Here is a 20,223-nt window from a genome sequence, read left to right on the forward strand (position 1 = left end):
ATTGGCTTGCTGGAGAGCCTCAGGTTTTCCCCTCTTACAGTTCTGCTGACGTTTTCATGTATTCATATCCCCTACACCAGCGTTTCCCAAACTTGGGACGCCGCTTGCATAGGGAAAGCCCCTGGCGGGCTGGGCCGGTTTGCTTACCTGCCGCGTCTGCAGGTCTGGCCAATCGCAGCTCCCACTGGCACGGTTCGCTGCTCCAGGCCAGTGGGAGCTGCTGGAAGTGGCACAGGTCAAGGGTGTCCCAAGTTTGGGAAACGCTGCCCTACACCATCCAATTTTGAAAATTCATTATGTACTTCAGGGCTGCATGTTTAGCTGGTGGCATCCAACACCGACTTTATTGACTGGCTCATTTTTTAAATCCTATCACAAAGTGACTTGGACTCTCCTATTGGTGAGGAAGATATCGCCACATCTTTTGAGAAAATAAAGGAATATTTCATTCCAAGGGCAGCAACTTAAAAAAAAACCTTAACTCAAAACTTCTGGAGCTACGTTGGCTCCAAGGGATGTATTAAGAGGGCACCGTGAATGAAAAGCCCTCCATGGTTTTGGAAAAGGCTGTTTTACAACTTCTACTATTGGATTTATTTAATAGACAACCCTGTGCCTCTAGAACGGCATCTAGGAATAATAATAAATAACTCCCTCATCTTAAAAAAAATGTCTGTTCAAAATGCAAGATCAGAGAGTGCCATTAAAAACAGAGAATTAGCTGTACATCATCCAGAGTTTGTGTCATTGCAGAAGGGTTTTGCTTTCATAGCTGTTTATATTTTTTTAAGATTCTTATTTACCAGCTGGGGCAATAAAACAGTATTTTGTAATGCTGACTTTTCCCCAGAAACTCTTGTATCACAAATAGATATTAAATCCTTTAAAGCAGATCACTTGATTTAAATATAACATGCATTAATAAGCCCTTTTAATGCTTATTTTATGGCTTGACAGTAAGCGTAATGGCTCACAGCGACAAGTTAAATTAATAAACCCTGACCAGTAATGTCCTATTTGCTCAAATAAAAGCCACAATGCCAAAATTAACATTCTGGTTTCTCTTAGAGGCAGCTCACCATTCTGCAGAATAACTGAACCAGCAGAGTCTAGATACCATGGGCATAACTTATCCCCTGACCAATATCCAGAGAGCCCAACAGGCCACAGAAGTGGTGCTGAAGTGAGATCCAGGGACCTTGAGCATTGCAGTCAGTGAGGTGTGATCCATATGGACATCTTTCACTCTATTTATATAGGAAAATATCTGGCTCCGATTTTCCACAGAAACATTCCACAAACCTCTGTGAGGCATGGCAGTGCTATTTTACAGATGGGGAACTGAGGCACACAGAGTCACTAAGTGACTTTCCTAAGGTCACACAGAAAGTCTGCGGTAGACCCTGGAATTCAACCCAGAACCCCTGAGTGACAGTCCAGTGTCTTAATCACATAGATTCATAGACTCTAGGACTGGAAGGGACCTCGAGAGGTCATCGAGTCCTCATGGCAGGAACAAATACTGTTCTAGACCAGGGGTCAGCAACCTTTCAGAAGTGCTGTGCCAAGTCTTCATATATTCACTCTAATTTAAGGTTGTGTGTGACAGTCATACATTTTAACATTTTTAGAAGGTCTCTTTTGATAAGTCTATAACATATAACCAAACTTTTATTGTATGTAAAGTAAATAAGGATTTTAAAATGTTTAAGAAGCTTCATTTAAAATTACATTAAAATGCAGAGTCCCCCAGACCAGTGGCCCAGACCCAGGCAGTGTGAGTGCCACTGAAAAGCAGCTCGTGTGCTGCCTTCGGCACCCATGCCATAGGTTGTCTGCCCCTGGTCTAGACCATCCCTGATAAATATTTCTAACCTACCCTTAAATAGCTTCAGAGATGGAGATTCCACAACCTCCCTGGGCAACTTATTCCAATGTTTAACCACCCTGACAGTTAGGAACATTTTCCTAATGTCCAGCCTAAACCTCCCTTGCTGCAGTTTAAGCCCATTGCTTCTAGTTCTATCCTTAGAGGCTAAGATGAACAAGGTTTTCTCCCTCCTCCTTATGATACCCTTTTAGATACCTGATAACTGCTATCATGTCACCTCTCAGTCTTCTCTTTTCCAAACTAAAGAAACCCAACCTTTTCATCTCTTTCCCCCTGAGATGACATTCTGGCCCACTGAAGCTCATGGCAAAGACCCATTGACTACAGGGGAACCAGGATTTCACCCCTGTACTTTTAACGAATGAGATTCAAGCAAGCTGATTCACCAGTCAACACCCTACAAGTTGATGTCACAAAGAGGCTCTGCAGCTACTCCTCCCCTCGGGCAGAGGAAAAACCTCATGGAAGTCATCTATGTACAACTTATTAATTTGGGATGTGTTGAGAAATCTGGATTTGGCCCTGAATCCCATCGAGAGCTGGAGGATAAAGAGAACAGGATGATGCACAACCAGAATAATCACACCCAACGAACATAGGTTTGCCTCAGACAAAAAGCAGCTTGAAAAACAGATCTGTTCACAGAAACATATTTTCTAACCACCCCTTGCAAAGCTTGTGGGTGGAATTCAGGATAGGGGCACTGTGGCAATGCAAAGAATAACCTCTCTGTGCTCCAAACTGAACACATCCTGAAATGCAACAATGCCATTTCATAATGAAGGGATGGTAAGGAGAACAGATCTGTTGAAAGAGCCGCGTTTTCTATGAAACGAGCCAAATAAATACAGACACACAATGAAGCCTTGTTCAGTGAATAGCCTCACAACGTACTAGAAGGTAAAATAATAATAATAATAAAAAGAAAAAAAAAGAGTCAGCTTGTTAAAGGAATAGATCAGTTAAATTCCCCGTGGGCTCAACCAGCCAAAGACTTCATAACACAATGGGGCCCCACTGAATCAGCACCTGTTAAAGGAACAATAGATCTGTTTAGAAAAAGATCATTGCTGTGCAGTGAGGTTATGCATTGAGATGTGTCTCGTTCAGCCCTTCATTTGTTGGGTTAGGTCTTGTGGATTACCATCAAGATTTTGTTTTCGTTTTTTCCTGCCAGTTTGGTGCTCAAGAAAGGTGACAGATTGACACCGAAGAGGACGAAGTATCGCTTTCCAGCTACAGAGCTGAGGCAGCACAAGCATGATGAGTGCAAGCTCCCATCACCCACTACTTCCTTGCTCGCATGTCTCAATCCTGATCTGGAAGGACCCCGACCATCTGTGAGTGGACAGTTCAGAGTCCACGGCCATTGCGGCCACTGACTCTTGGGAGAAAATTAGCACCAGCCGTGAGAGGTTTTGCAAACACCTATTAGCGGAGACTGAATGCTTAAGCCACCAGAACAGCTAGCAACTCTGAGTCACCAAATAGCTATACTTGATATGAATTAGCAACTTAGAGGTGAAAGTGTCTCTCCCTGATTCCTACTTCCCTGGCAGGATTAGTAGCTCATTCTTGAAGTACAATTCCATCAGCTATGATGTATTACCACATCTATCTAGCATAGTGTGAACAATTCCACAGGGTTTGGCTGGATGCTGCCTTACGCCTGCAGTACAGGTGCCTGCAATTTGCAACAAGGTTGCCAAACATTGTTATTTAAAAAAAAAACAAAAAACCAACAACAACTGTATGAGATAAAACATGTCTCTCTAAAAGTCCAGATCCTTTACTGGGGTAGCTCCATTGCCTTCAGCTGTATTAATCCACTATCAGAGGGGTAGCCATGTTAGCCTGTATCCACAAAAACAATGAGAAGCCTTATGCCCAAATAAATCTGTTAAAAAGGTGCCACTGGACTCCTTGTTGGTTTTGTACTATTCCAGTTTACCACTCCACTTTTCAAAAACAAATGCTCCATGGAAATCTTTAGGAACCCAGGAAGTGCCTTGGCAGATCAGACCAGATATCTATGGCCAGTAATGGAATAATCTGCCCCAAGTGGAAAATTCCATTTCCAGTTGGGTTATTTTTGTGCTCTCTCTTTAGATAGGAGCTCAAGACCCAAATTTCCAATTTGGATCCCAACTTCTCCATCATTAGGATCCTGGAATTTGATTTGGACCATTACAGAAATAGAGGAGATCTACAATGTTTAGTTCCAGAGCCAAACTCCCCAAAAGTCTGAATCTGGGATTTCAGTTCAGGCTCCATCTCAAGTCCTCTTATCCCATTCCTCCTACTAAACAGGCATCGGCATAGAAACAGCTTCTTAAAAGCTCCCCTACTCCTTGTTTCAACAACTGAAGTCAGAAGCTTCCTTGTTAGATGACAAGGCAACAAGCTACTGTGAAAAGGGACTAGGACCTCAGCTGGGGAAGTTGCCAGTAGCAAGACAACTGTGATGAAAGTATCTTTGCCAATGATTTTAAGGAAAAATACCTTTAGTTATAAAGGATGAAGGAACAGAAATGCACAATACATGATAAGCACAATGTTCTCACAAAAGAAAGGGGTACAGAATTTTCCAAGTTCTTAAGGGAAAACATTTTCAGTGTGCATGTCAAATGAGATCACTTAGCAGTGCCCAAGTGAGAGCATTCCAATACTTTTATCACACGTAGAAAGTTATGTCACATCCTTGCCCAGCTGTATTTTGTGGGTGTTATATACATTTACACGCACAATTATGAGCAACTCAGCTTGACTTAAGAGGGTTTTTGCAAGTGACTCAGATGTGAAATTCACAGGGGTCCCAAAGCTGAAAGTACAAACAAGATTACTTGTAATCACCACAGACCCACCCAGGGACCAGTGAATTATCCCATGCATTTGACAAAATGGGTCTTCACCCATGAAAGCTCATGCTCCAATACGTCTGTTAGTCTGTAAGGTGCCACAGGACTCTTTGCGGCTTCTTACGGATCCAGACTAACATGGCTACCCCTCTGATACTTGAATTATCCCAGTTACTGTTTAGAAAATAAAAGTGGTTAGAGAAGCAATATTCTAAACACCTTACAAATCTGTGCGGGAACACAGCTTCTGCATGTCCAGCTGTGGAGAAGACAGTTATTAGATACCATGGATGGACACCCCAGACTTGGAGTGGAAAAGGAGGTTTCCCTGGAAGAGATCAGTTCAACCTGAACTAGGATCTCAAACTAGTTTGACTTCCATAGGGCCAAGGAGGTTCAGATCTGAATCTTCAGCTTCACAATCACCCCTACAGCTCAGGTCAGACCTGAACACAGAAAAGGGGCTGTTTTCCCAGATCTAGCTCAGATACTCTCAACTGTTCACCAGTGTCAAATTCAAACTGGAGATCTGGTTGAGCCATCAACCTCAAAATGAACCCCACCCTCAACATATTGTAGATCAGAACACTTGACTCACTCTCCAAGAACAACGTGAATACGCACCATGTTCATAACTGTGAGGATGAACCTTTGGGCTGCCTCAGCACCATGGTACTGCACCATATCAGCATCAGCCACTACCAGGGTTTCTACTGTATACTCATTGGTGAGTCGGATGGCATTTCTTCGCTCTCTCCAGTCATTCGCTGGTTTCATCTTCTTTTGTCTCTTCTTTTCTAGAAAATAAAGTATATATTAAAGGCTCCTCTAGCTCTAGCAGGTAGATCACAGTAACATATACCAGACTATAGCTGAGACTTCCCTCCAAATTCCACCTGGATTGGCCTTTAATTAAATTAAGTTTCCATGTGATCTGTCCATCAGTGGAACCAATCAGGAGTTTCCATTATAAATACATGCATAACTGTGTGCGCGCTTTTTATCAGACCATGAAAATCTATGAAAAGAGAGGAGGAAAGAGATGGGTGTAATGTAAAAGAGTAAATTTAAAAAAAAAAAAAAAAAAAAAGCAAAATGTAGAGAATAAGTTACAGTTGAACCAGAAAAGGAATCACACTGTTGCAAGAACAACAGAAACTGAAAATCCTGCTCCTAAACAAAAGCATCTGCACATTTTAATGGAACAAAATGATAGTCACGGAAAGTCTGCTGAAGAAAGGTGACATAGGCCAGATTCAGGATGGGGGATAGTCTGTGGCAGCATTAGACAACTATGGAATGAGTGCTCAATGACAATTTGGGGAATTTTCTCTATCTTTTACCCTCTGAAGGTTTTGTTTTAGCCAAAGAAGTTGCAAGAAACTCCTGTGGCTGCTATTACGATTGGTGCACTTTAAACATGCATATGACATGAAATGTTATTTAGCCATTGGAGCAGACTACCAAAAGATGCGGTAGATTCTCCATCACTCAGAGTCATTTTTTCCTTTAGAAAAAACCTGAGTTGCTGGGCTAGAAATCACTGGGTGAAATCTATGGCCTGAAATATGCATGAGGTTAGACTAGATGAACATTTTAGGTTGGCCTAAAATTCTACAGACCTAAGAAAACCAGACTCATTTTGAGGGAGTCCAGAAATGAAGCAATTGTCAGGAAAAATAAATACTAGATGGTGTGAACTTAATCACTTCAGTGAGCAAATTAAAGCAAAGGCCAAGGGACAAATACATTAATAAAACTGCCCCCTTCAAAGATGAGAAATGTTATACATTTCAAAGCTCAGGGAGAGATGTGTAAAGCATCTGACGAATGAATAAGGGACAAGCTGGACACATATGTGACATTAAAGCTATACTCCTCATTACAGTCAAAGTGTATTCAAGTTTTCAGTTGTAAAATGAAAGAAAAGCAAATGAGTACCGAGAACCAATTTATTCTGCAATATGTAAGATACCAAATCCTTGTATCCACTGAAATTATTAGCACTTGTGCTTATCGCTAAGGGTGAAAAATATTGTAGTAAAGATACTGCAACCCTTGTTCATGTGAGTACTTCCATTAAAATCATGGCACTACTTGTGGAATATGGGCACAATCCATGGAGTAAAGTTCCCCATCAGGGTGGCAGAATCCACCCCCAAGGTCCCATATAAAGCAGTGATATAGTACATATCTTATCTGACAATAAAGTGTGCATAATTTTATCTCACGCTGCAAATAAATCTAAGAGCCAGGGCATTCTAAAAACACACTTCCTTCCTTTCCAAAGCAGAGAGTTTTACTGTTTAGTTGTCGAGAGAAACAGATTTCTTCCGAGCACCTTCTATTGTGGGACTTGCCTGGGAAAGCAACATTCTGCAATGTGAAGATCCTGGTTTACATTTATTCTATGATGCTGGTTTTCCAGATTCTGTTTACTAGCTTTCTTACATAACTAAGCTTTAATTGTCCTACATTACCAGTCTGGTAAATATGCTAGCATCCCAATAGTCCGTTTCCCCTGAATTAATCTGTTTTATTCAGGCAGCCAGACGCCAATGGTTGTTAAGCTTCCTCATGCCCACCTGAAACTGACAAGAGCACTTCTGTTCATTCATACATTCATTCCATCTCATCAATGCACACATTCACACATGTTCATCCCAGCCTCATTCACAGTTATCTGGCAGTCATTCCAGCACTGCTTTGCGCAGGCTTTTGTCCCTTAGGCATCAACTGTCAGCACTTGGTGCATTTTTTTAATCTGAGAAAACAGCCACGACGTTCGATTTTTTTTTTAAACACGCTTTGGAAATACCCTGTTGCAGATAACAAGATAGACAGGAGTCTCTGTGTAAGCCAGAAGGGTTAATTACGTCTCAAGGTGCCCACAAATAATGAGGATCTACACGCTGCCGGCTAGGAGGAAAACAAGCCCTTCTGGAGGTTTGTAGTACCAAAGACTGCACGGCAGTTACAGAAAACCATGCAATCATTACAAAGCTGCCAGCAGAGGAGGAGAGCTGTACATTCTTGAGTGCCTGTGAAATGAAAAAAATGGACTGACTGTGAATATTAGAAAGTAGGAGAGCTGAGCACCCCTTCAACTTTCCAGCACTGAAATGGAGATGAACTTCACTCAACTTCAGTGAATAAGCTTCTGTGTTCTCTGTCCGTCCACAGAGTCCCTCGTCCTGAGCGGCAGCACCATAGTGGTTAGCATATAAATATGTACGCTGGGCAGCAGGAGATTCATTCCATTCAAAACATTTTCAAGTGATAGTTGGCATTTCTGAACCTCCTCCTGGTGAGTGGCATCTAACTGGAAAGCGACAGCATTTCCCCAATAGAATCAAAGTCCTTGTAATTCCCTAATGAACTCAAGGAACAGATCTTCAGCTGGTGTGACACAACCTAGCTCCACTGTGCTGGCTGGCTGGCATCAGTTAAAAATCTGGCCCTTAGCCTTAACAATCAAAGCAGCACACCTTAGATCATTTTTAACTTCCCCCCTCTCAAATTAAACACACTCATTTTGAAGTGTGCTATCAATATAAATCACACAGCGGCATGGGCCAGTGTCAAATGCAAGAATGTTTTTACACGGTTGCCATGAAATACAGCAGAAGCCAATACAGACTGCAGGAAGGATATGCAGTGCATTGGATTAGATTCATGCATTTTAACGCCAAAAAGGGAACATTATGATCACCTAGTTTTGGAAGCCTGCATAGCACAGGACCAGAGAGCTTCACCCAGTAATTTCTGCATCAAGCATTAGGGTGACAGACGGTTTTTGCAATAAAATTGTATTTAAAAGAACACTGGGACATTCCTGCATGCAGATACAATGAGCCAGTCATAAGCAACTTTGTGTTTCAGGGAATCATGTAAGGTAAGAAAGATCTTTCTCAAAGTCTATGGAATTAAAAAGCTTCCCAAACACACAGATGAGAACTGAGGGGCTCACGTTTCACACAGTGCAAGACAGGGCATAGGACATAAAGAATGAAATCCTGATCATCTATGTACACCTGGAATCTACCTATCTGGACAGCAGACCCCTATCAGTACAAATACAGTATGTGCAGGAGGAATGCCTCACATTTAAAAAGGCACCACAACTAATTGCAAAGGATTTGGGTAATGTCCACTAGCTTATTTCTGCCCTGCCTTAGGAAAGAGTCAAACCCTTCTCTTGCCATTTTAGATTCTCTGTACATCAGGGTTTCCCCCTGAATTAGCAAGCCAGTAGTAAAAGTTCTCTGCTTCACAGAGTAAGCTAAGATCTAATCTCCTCCCACTGCTCCCCCAAATCAAGTACATTTTTATATTACAGAGACAGAGAAAAGCCTCTTGGTGAAAGTACATCTCCAGAGTCACCTAGCTGGCACAGAAGGGCATAATTCCTTGCACCAGCCTTGACACTATGCTGAGCTGGGGGATTAGAAGAGGGTCTCTCTGTAGCCTTTCTTCGTGGTTTCTACTGTGGAGAAGCAGTTTCAAGTTGCACCAGTGGAGGCTGCTGAAGAGATGCTGAAACAGCACGTGCTGGTCATGCCCTTTTCAAGCCAGTACCACCCACTTTTCCTGTCCCACTGGTCTCCTATGCTCTTTTCCCCACACGTCTTGCAGATCTGAGCCAGGAATGACAGAATATTGTATAGCAGCCAAATAGGGAAAATGCAGAGCTGGCAGCCCTGTTGGGTCCCAAAAATTTTCAGACTTCCTGCTACAGCTGGTGAGGAAAAAAATCCTACAGCTTGGTTATGCAGGGCAATCCTCTGCATACCCAGACAAGCGGAATAGCTCTCGCGTGTAGGGGGCTGGCACTCATCCCAGCTGGCATTCTGAGGCCCTTCGCATCCAATGCCCACTTGTTCCTTGCTGGTGACACAACTATGATGCGGCTTTTGTGGAATTCTAAAGTGTTCCTTTAAGAACTCCCCCCCCCCTTTGCTATTACTAAAGCCCTTCCTTTTTTAGGTGGTCATTCTTGCTTCGTAACCCAAAGTGACTGCTATTAATAGAGGCGGCCCCGGACTTGAGTCAAGAAGTCTGAGCGTGGTAATGACTGAACTGTGAAAAATGCCTAAGCAAAAGAACAATCAAGTCTGAGAACTCACAGTGTTCACTCCACTTTCTCACTCTTGGTGGAAAAGAAGCCACTCATGGGTCAAGGGAAAAGTATGCCCACTGCACTGGAGCACAACCTGGGATCTGAGGAGTAAGGCTGGTCTCTGGGAGGCATGCTACAGTCACCTGCTCTGCTGCTCATCTGTCCTTCAGCGGTAGGTTGAGAAACTGGCTAAGGTTTGTAGATCCCACTTGCTGCATTCATGTACAAGGTTGTGAAACTGCAGCTCTGCAAAAATTTGACAAATGTGTTTCTGGGGGTGGGGGTGGGCAGTCGTGCAAACCTTTGGAAAAGTCTCAATTTGCAAAGAATTAATACCCCTCTCCCAGAAGTTCACTTGGGTTGGCCAACTTTAACAAGGTTTCCATCCACACCCTCAAACTCCTCATCAGTTCTCCCTCCGCTCACCTTGAAACTCGGCTGACCTCATGTAAGTTTGGGAATCTGGGCTCTTAAGCTCTTATGCTTCCCAAAAACTTCCAGTGCGAAATATATTAGGGGAAACAGAGGAATCAGTGTCAATCCACGAAGAGCTTTGATGGTCAACGGAAAACTTAGAGCAATACCCTAATTTAGGGTAAAGCTAAACAACATAAACTGCTTTGCTCGAAGTTCTCTTTGCTCTGTATGATATTCATCGCTATACAAATGCCTTCTCCACTAGTTGGCTGAGGAAATTATATCAGCATTTCCATACTCAAACAGGGCCAACAGCTCCAAACTGGACTCTCACTGGACGACCCTGCTTCCACACATGCAACCATTTTTGCCTGCATTACCGAGACAAGCCAGCATCTGTATGTTGAACTGAGGCAGTTCAGTGTACAACTACCCCATCTGAATGCAAACTGAGTGCACAAACCGACTGCTATGGATACAAACAGCTCAAAAGTGGGGACAAAAGATTAGAGACCACAGCTGAAAATCCATCCACAAATGTGTGTGTCGTGTACCCAATATAACTGGGATAACTTAAACAGAGGTATCCAAAAAAACCCCCACTCAAACAGGTTAGTGTAGAGGGGTCTTGCCGTCGTCCTATCTGAGGAATGAACCTCGAGTGGATGATCATTCCATGAGCACATGAAATCCCAAAATAAAAAACAACATCAGCCACTCAAACAGACTAAATGCTTCGTAGGATCTTCATTCGAACAAATAGTTCTTACAAGTTTTGTGGTGCCCGTGTTACATGTCAGCGCAGGGGTTGGCAACCTTTCAGAAGTGGTGTGCCGAGTCTTCATTTAGTTACTCTAATTTAAGGTTTCGTGTGCCAGTAATGCATTTTAACGTTTTTAGAAGGTTTCTTTCTATAAGTCTAATATATATAACTAAACTACTGTTGAATGTAAAGTAAATAAGGTTTTTAAAATGTTTAAGAAACTTCATTTAAAATTAAATTAAAATGCAGAACCCCCCGGACCAGTGGCCAGGACCCGGGCAGTGTGAGTGCCACTGAAAATCAGCTCATGTGCTGCCTTTGGCACGCGTGCCATAGGTTGCCTACCCCTGTGTTAGTGTGACAGCATCAAGGGCACCCCCATGACTGGGCCTCACCCCTTTCGGCTCTCATGTATGTTGCTGTAGTGAAAACTACAGAATTTGGTGAACTTTCCATGACATATCATTTAAAAAGTGGGATACCAAAAGAATGGAAATCCAACTATCCCTTTAAAAGAGGATCAATTCTGAATTTAACACAATAGACACAGTGACATTATTTTTCAGGGCCATTCTCAGGCAGTCTAGTCCCAAACTTCACATTAAATGAAAGTTTTCAGAATCTAATAGTAAAAAAAATAAAAATCCATTAAACAGTTTTTGGAAGCCATGTACCTACAAAAAGGCGGAGGCAAGAGGGAGTTTGTTTGGGTTTTAACTTCCCTGTAGGTGTTTGCAACCCAGGGCTGGTCTACACTATGGGGGAAAAATCGATCTTAGATACGCAACTTCAGCTACATGAATAACATAGCTGAAGTCGAAGTATCTAAGATCGAATTACTCACAGTCCTCACGGCGCAGGATCGATGTCCGCGGCTCCCCATTGATTCCGCAACTCCGTTCGGGTTGGTGGAGTTACGGAATCGATATAAGCGCGTTCGGGGATCAAATTATCGTGTCTAGATGAGACATGATATATCGATCCCCGAGCAATAGATTGCTACCCGCCGATACGGTGGGTAGTGAAGACGTACCCTCAGAGAGTAAAGGGCTGCTGTGCTTGAGGGCCAGGAGGTGAGGTTAACTAGAAACAAAAGGGAAACTTACACGTCTAGGTTCCCTTCCCAAGAAGAGGGAAAAGCAAAATCTAAACAAAGTACATGCACATTCCATTGTTAGACTGAATAATCCCACGGGGCTGCCAGAAACACAGCACGGGATGTTTATTTATTTAAAGATACATTGATTTAACCTGAGCACGTTTCTCTTGCATCTTTCACTCTTGGTTTAGTTTCGATGGCAAAGCAGCTCTCGAACTGTTTATTGAACAGCTTCTTCGAAAAAGCCCGACAGCTCAATAGCACTGAGGTGAAGGCACAAACACCATGTGAATCATTGCCCTGTTTGCTAAACCCGGGTATCTAACTGCTGGCATTTAGAGATTCAGAGATGCTATGGATTCACTAAGCCCCCGTCTTAGGTTTCTGAAGAACTTGACGTAGTTGGCAGAGCATTCATTGAATATGTTACTACGCTGAATGGGATGCAGTACACATGCCACTCCAAAGAAGGCATCACGGGAAGGCTGTTACAGTGCAGACTGATACAAAGGTGTGAATTCCAATTACACTGCAGATGTTCTTTCACACACTGGATCTGATCCAAAGGTCATGGATGTCAATACAAAGATTCCCACTGCTTCCCTTGGGCTTTCCATCAGGCCCTCTGCATGTCAGCTACCTTGCAACTGCAGGTTTCACATACAGAGGAATAAAGTTAGATATTTTTTTCTTCAAAAACCACAGCAATCCTGAAGAAAAAGTGCATTAACTCCAGAGATTTTCCTCCCTGCTGGAAAGGAAGCTAAGTAACTCTTTCTGGACCTAGTGCATGTACTGAGACAGGGCCATCCCCTCACCCAGAACTAAAGGGCCGCCCACTCAACCGTGGAACCACTGAATCCAAGCCACTACTGAAATCTTGGGGCAACAAATGAAAAGACAGGAACAGGAGTCAGGGGCAAAGGCTGAAAATCAGGGACCCATAAGGGGACATTGGGCAGAGACCCGACAGGAGGTATGAGTTAACAGAAGGAGACTGACGAGAAGGTACAAGGGATCGCAGGCCTCGACCTCGGGTACCCAGGCAGTGTTCAGAACATAGCCATCACCCAGCAGCTCACCTGAACCAGTGGAGAAGTAATCCAGCAGAGCTCTAGCATGCAAAAGGCCCCACCCACAAAGCTCCTGACTGGGGGAGACTTCCAGTCCAATCGGCTGGTTGGGTCGCTCTACTTAAACCAAAAAGAGGCACAGGAAGATGTCTGAGCAACTAGGTGAATCCCTGCCTGGCTGTGGCTGTGACTGTGGATGCTGCCTACTTGCTTGATTTCTGAGCTCTGCCTCTCTTCCTGGTTCCTGTCCTCCTAATCCCAGACCCCCATCTGTTCCCAGTTCCTGCCTGACTTAAGGTCCCCGCTCCAACACCCTACTCCGACTCCAGTTTTGGTTCTGACCTTCGGTTCGGCACCTTGCTCTGACCCTGGCTCTGGTTCTAGGCTCCTGACTAACCACTAAGTCTGACCACCAACAGTCTGTCTTTAAAGGAGGTTTTGCAACTCTGGGGGACCATGGATGGGATGTGTGTCCATGGAGGAGGTGCAGGGAACATGCAGCCAGGACCTCAGCAGGAGGTATTGGAGGAGCTGTAAGATGGCTGCAACCTGATTAACTCTACTTAGACACACACCTGGGTCTCCTGCCTGCTGCGGAAAACAGACACTAACAGCAATTCAGAAAAATCCCCAGTCACTGCTGTAGGGGCTGGTAGAGCCCTTGCTCGCCTCCCAATGGAACACGGTGTCTTCGTCACCTCTGCCACGCACACACTCGGTGCAAACTGCCCCACACACTGGGATCAGAAGCCTGCTTTCAAACCTTGGGTCTGGCAGGCCGATGCTTCACAGAGTCACATGGCTAGCAGCAGCCAAGGCGAGTTTTAACAATCATCGTTCATCCTTCATCAATATCATTTCTGGTGCATCATTCCTCATACAAACTAAAGAGTTTGTTGGTTGTGCTGTGCATGGGGTCTCCTCTGCTAGTGTAGAAGGCAGCAGCAGAAAGAAACTCTCTCTGGGAAATGGATACACAATGCAGGTCAAGCTGATCACCCTTTCCTCACTCTCACCTGTTACCTCTCCTATTTGTGAAAGTACAGGGCTGGGGGGGTGGGACGGGACACAGCACCTCCACAACTCTCCGTTTTAATTCTGCTCTTTGTCACAGGTCTGATACCAGTTGATTTGTGTATTCACGCTTGGCAAAGTAAGCAATTTATTCTTCAAAGCGTCACACAGCCTTGACTCTTGCTGACTGCAATGGCAGCTAGGGGCACTCAGCAATTTGCAGGATTAGACTTCAGGAGAATAGATCACTACATCCCCTCCACCAAAACCATCAAAAGCTATTACTTTTCTTTATACAGCAATTTTCAGCACAAATCACTTCACAAAGATATCCTCATTTGTACAGCAGTTCGGGGGGACACATGTCACTTCACTGGCTACTGACTGAGGGGGAAGACGGTGGCACCCAAGAGTTTGTGACAGGAAGTAACGGACTCTGCAATCCATTTTCAAGCTGCAAAAGAAATTTTCTTGAGAGACTCTGATCACCCAAGTTGGAATGTGGCCAGCATACCAAAGCGAACACCCTTACTCTTGTCAAAAATGCCATTCATCTCCAGCAACATGCGATCAGGCCCTCGTCCTCATGACTTATCTAAAGGACAGCGCCCCGGTAAGCACAATGGCCCCTAATATCTTATTGGATCAATGTTCCAACCGCAGCTTGGAGGAAAGGTTGCCAACGTCTGAATTACCACCACCACTTCTTCCTATGCCACCAGGGTTTTCTTTGGAGGTCTCGATCCAACAAGAAACACAGCTCATCGTATAAGATCCCCGTCAGAGGAGACATATTAAAATTAATACAGAGCAGCAGCATAGTCTAGTGAACAACTATTCCTGACTCTGCCACTGACCTGTTGAGTGACCTGGGGCAAGTCACTACTTGCCTCCGTGCCTCAGTTTCCCCTTCCATTCATCATCTGTGCTATCTAATTGGACTGTAAATTGTGGTGCCGGTCACTGCACAAACATGCAGTAAGAGAATCTTGCCTGGAGCCTTTTGGGAGCTACTAGAACACAAAAACTTTATAGCCTATGAAACGTCAAACCTAGGCATCTGACACATGAAGGATTTAGTTCAATAATAAACAAACAATAGACTTGCACAGGCCTTTACAGCCAAGGATCTCAAAGTGCTAAACTAATATTAACATGCCATGAAAAATTACCACAAAAATGACATCACGGGGTTCCAGGTTTATTTTTTCTTAGCGAGTCTTCAGCCAACGTGCTTAGTTTACAAAGAGTCTTTTTGCGAATGTCAGTCCGACAAACTCAGCCTGAGTTCTGACAGCCAACCTATTATCATTCCTGGTGGGGCTGAGAGAGCCAGAAGAGATTCCACCCAACCAGGAGCTACGCATCTATAACTGAGGGCAGAGTCTGGTCCCCTTGACTGGAACTCCGCCACCCTGCTATCTCCCCTGGAGCTCCAGCGATATAACTGAAAGCCCTGCACGGGAAACTTAACACTTCTTCTGCACAAGCCAGAAGTGAATCCCCATAACTGTGGCTGGCTCTGCAGCACGAGCATAATAGTTATTTTTAATCCCTAATGTAAGCAGATATGTCGGATTACACAGGCAGCAGATCTGCCGAGAAAGAAGCTGCCAATTTATGAAGCCACTTTCCAAGCCAATTTAAGCTTCACAACACCCCTGCCAGCTCAATATTATTAGCCCCATTTTAAAATAAGGAAATTGGGCCTCAGAGAGAGAGGTTAAGCTTCAAATTTTTAAAATGGCCTTTGATTTTGAGTTTCTCTGTTTTGGGGTGCCCAATATTAGATAGCTGTGGGGGCCCAGCACCTATAGCTCCAAACAACAAAGAAATCTGCAGCTGTTAAGATCCTCGGGGGGAGGGGGGGAAATCACCTCAGAGGCATTCTAGCGTTGGCCACTCAAAAGTAGAGGTGCCCAGGATTAGCCCAAGTGATCTGCTGAAGGTCAATGGTGTAGCTGGGACTAGAACCCAGGAGAATCCTGATTCCCACTCCCTGGCTCTATTCCCTAGGTCTGATGATTTCGTTATGGTGATATAGAGATTAACAGAATCTTTCTTCAACTAAAATGCTAAGCAGCATCTAGTACAGGGGTCGGCAACCTTTCAGAAGCAGTGTGCCGAGTCTTCATTTATTCACTCTAATTTAAGCTTTCACGTGCCGGTAATACATTTTAACGTTTTTTAGAAGGTCGCTCTCTATAAGTCTATATATTATATAACTAAACTAGTGTTGTATTGTAAAATAAACAGGGTTTTCAAAATGTTTAAGAAGCTTCATTTAAAATGAAATTAAAATGTTGATCGTACGCTGCCGGCCCGCTCAGCCCGCTGCTGGTCTGCAGTTCTGGTCACCTAGGCTGGCAACGGGCTGAGCGGGGCCTGCGGCCGGGATCCCGGCTGGCAAGGGTCTGTCAGCCAGAACCCCAGACCAGCAGTGGGCTGTGCGGGGCTTGCGGCCAGGACCCAGAGGGCTGGAGTCAGGGCTGGGGGCTGGGTATGTGAGGGGGTGTAGGTGTCAGGGCAGAGGGGGCGCTGGGTATGGGTGGGGATGCCAGAGTCAGGGCTAGGGTTGTGGGTGGGGGGGGAGGGGATGAAGGAGTCAAGTAGAGGGCTGGGTATGTATGAGGGAGGTAAAGGGCTCAGGGCAGGGGCCTGGGAGGGTAAAGGGCTCAGGGCAGAGGGTGTGGTATGTGTGTGTGCTGGGGGGCGGTCAGGGCTCAGGGGAGAGTGCTGGGTGACTGCCCCCCTAAAAACTCTCAACTCCGCTGCTCCTTGTCCCCGACTACCCCCTCCTGGGACTCCTGCCCCCAACTGCCCCCCAGGACCCCACCCCCCATCTAAGCCTCCCTGTTCCTTGTCCCCAGACTGGACTCTCCCTCCTACCTGTCCCGACTGTCCCGACCTTCATCCACACTCCCATCTCCAGCCAGACCCCCAGGACTCCCATGTCTATCCAACCACTCCCTGCCTCCTGACAGGACCCCCAGAACTCCCGACCCATCCAACCCCACCCCACTCCCTGCCTGCCCCAACCCCTTTCCACACCCCTGCCGCCTGACAGGACCCCCAGAACTCCCAACTCATACAACCCCTCCAGCTCCTTGTCCCCTGACCACCCCCTACAGAGATCCCCCACCCTCCTTGCTCCCGATCCCCTGACTGCCCTGACCCCTATTCACCCCCTGCCCCCTCACAAACCCCGGGACTCCCATGCCCCATCCAACCCCTCCCCGGGATCCCACCCCCCCATCCAACCCACCCTGCTCCCTGTCCCCTAACTGCCCCCACCCCTTATCCAACCCCCCCAGCCCTGGGCCCCTTACCATGAGGCTCCACACAGAGCTAGATACGCTGCTCCGCGGAAGCACGCAGCCCCGCCCTTCCGGTTGAGCAGGGAGCGTGTCTGCCTCCCCGCGGAGCCAAACTCTGCCCTCGGGAGCGCGCAGCCCCAACCTCCAGAGCGCTGCGCGCGGCGGCAGGCTCCAGGGGAGGGGGAGAAGATCGGGGAGGGGCCGGCAGCTTGCTGCGCTGGGCCCCGTGTTCCGGCCCAGGAGCACGGACCCCGCGGCTTGCCATGCCGGTAGAGTGGGACCATTTGCCCACCCCGTGTGCACGGCTATGCTTCTGCTCCCTGTCCCCGCGGGGGAAGTGGAGGGCAGAGGAGAGCGCGCCGGGCTGGGCAGGATTTTTAGTGGCATGCTGGAGTCCCAGCAGGCTCCAGTGTGCCATTAAAAATTGGCTCATGTGCCGTCTTTGGCACGTGTGCCATAGGTTGCCGACCCCTGATCTAGTAGCTTCCTACAATCCACCTGACTGCCTTCCTCTTCAGAAGGACAACAGGAGGAACAGCAGCATCCTGAAATAAAGGACTGTGTCACCCAACTTTTTAGCCCATTAGCACCTGCCAATTTAAATTTTGTTAAACTACAAAGGAATCTCACACTAACTTTTACTAGGGGCTGAACAAGGGAGTAGAACAGCTCTACTCTAACCAGATACTCAGTGGGTGGGAAAGAATCTACACAGTGCTTATATTTGGATGCCATTTGTTTGCTTCTCTTTTGCACTTGTCCAGTGAGGGACAAGAATGCAGGGCCGCTCTCTGCTCTGCATTATAACTGCTGCACTTGTGCTCGGAGTTTCACACAGCATGGATCAATGCTGTAGTCACCTACACCACACTCCCAAACCAGTGGTGAAATGGTCCTAAGGCTGATATTTACCAACAAGAAGGGGTCTCTGACTTGATGTTAGTTCAGCTCTAAACTTGCTATTCAGAAAGCTAGGGCCCTGTGGAACTCACTAGAGCTACCCGCCAGGTTTGCAGGATCTGGTTAGTGCTAATGCAAATGCTTCTAATGCCTGCAGACATTTACTTAAATTACACCTTCAGCACTGCTTATTGTGGAAATCTTTTTAATATTTCAGCAGAGGCTTCCTAATATGGGCTAACACAGGTTGCATTACATCTCTCTATTTTTAGTGTGCTTGGTTTTTTGGCCATAACAACTGCTACTTCAGACCAAGTCAAACCTGCAGAGAAAAACACAGCTCAGAGATAATGATTAAAGATGGGGAAATTCCTCATATGACTAACACATGTTTAGAACTTATACCTGTTTGAGGACAATGTTCCACACATTTGATGCCTGAAAACTAGCACCTATTTAAACTATTACCAGCACTGGTCAACTGGATTGCAAGAAACTGAAGGTGAGAAGAAACACGATTGTTATTTTGTGGATAAAAATATGTCGATTTTGTTTTCCCTCTTAATTGCTGCTCTCCATGCAGCACATTTGCGGGCATTACATGAAATCTGTGGTTCATTTAGTTTTAAGACAGACTTGCATTTAGGAGAAATTTATGGGGTCTGTGTCATAAGCATTAAATAATAACCTTTCATTCAAAGACAATCTGCTCTCTTTCATGCTCCTGAGCTGTATTTTATATCAAGCCCCTTCGACGAAGAGAGACCTTAATACATCACCACAGACCTTTGGAAAAGTTATTAGGGAACTTTACATTTCCCGACAAAACAGAACATTTTATAAGATGGTTAAGAGAGATTACTATTTCGTAATGTGGTTAGACTCTATCTTTTTAACATGGATTTTTCCCTGCCCTCCAAGAAACGTTGAGAAAATCCTTTCCCATGCATTGGATTGCTGCTGGCATATGAAATATGCCGAATACATTGAGCCAGGTTTTCAGCTAGTCTAAATCGGTGTAGTGCTACTGAAGTTAACGGCGCTAGGCCTATGTCTACCAGCTGAGGATCTGGTTCATTATATGTAATATGTTATGTTTGTGGCCGCCCCTACCCCCCAACAACCGTAATGAGACTATAAATAAATATTAAAATGACACAACACAAGCCTAATTTTTATATTGCCATTTGAGAGTTCAACAAGACTTCATACAATACCAAGTGGCTGATATGAAACGGTAACATTTTCAAAAGCTCCAAGTGCTTAAGAAGTAAAATCCAGCAGAAATGTGGCACTTAGGCTCCTAAATACAACTGATTTTAATGAGACTAAGGGCCTGTCTACACAGTGAGTTCTAGCAGTATGCTATGCCACACTTTGGGACTTGCACTGCACCGTAGCAATCTCCACAAGGGACGGTTACTGCACACCCTGGCTTGCTCCACCGCATCTCACCATGTACATAAGCCATAGGTACCTCAGTGTCTAAGTCACTTTTGAAAATGGGACTTCAGTGCTTCTGAAAATTTGATGCAAAGGCTAATGTTGCTCAGGTGACATCACTGGGTAGCTACATTTGGGGGTGTTGATAGAGTCAGGCAGAAATGTCATTGCACTTTTGTCCTGTGTTTCAGCTCTGTTTCCCTCTCCCCTTGCACAGATCCTCATGGGAAGGATGATGCTTTTGCTATTTGGGAGGCAAAGGACAATGCCTTTGGGAAGGATCAGGTTCCACAAGTACCAGTCACAGGTGAACCCGCAGATGGGAAAGC

The 20,223-nt window shown here is 45.2% G+C and overlaps 1 protein-coding gene across 1 annotated transcript in view; it reads right to left on the bottom strand.

Moving 5' to 3' along the window:
* Window positions 1-20,223, bottom strand: part of ADAMTS17 (ADAM metallopeptidase with thrombospondin type 1 motif 17) — a 278,450-nt gene that overhangs the window by 237,829 nt on the left and 20,398 nt on the right. Inside the window, exon 4 of the mRNA XM_050967133.1 lies at window positions 5,374-5,546. Coding sequence (XP_050823090.1) covers window positions 5,374-5,546 — 173 coding nt within the window. The remainder of the gene's footprint in view (window positions 1-5,373; window positions 5,547-20,223) is intronic.

This window comes from Gopherus flavomarginatus, chromosome 9 (genome assembly GCF_025201925.1).
Source record: "Gopherus flavomarginatus isolate rGopFla2 chromosome 9, rGopFla2.mat.asm, whole genome shotgun sequence".
Classification (NCBI taxonomy): domain Eukaryota; kingdom Metazoa; phylum Chordata; order Testudines; family Testudinidae; genus Gopherus; species Gopherus flavomarginatus.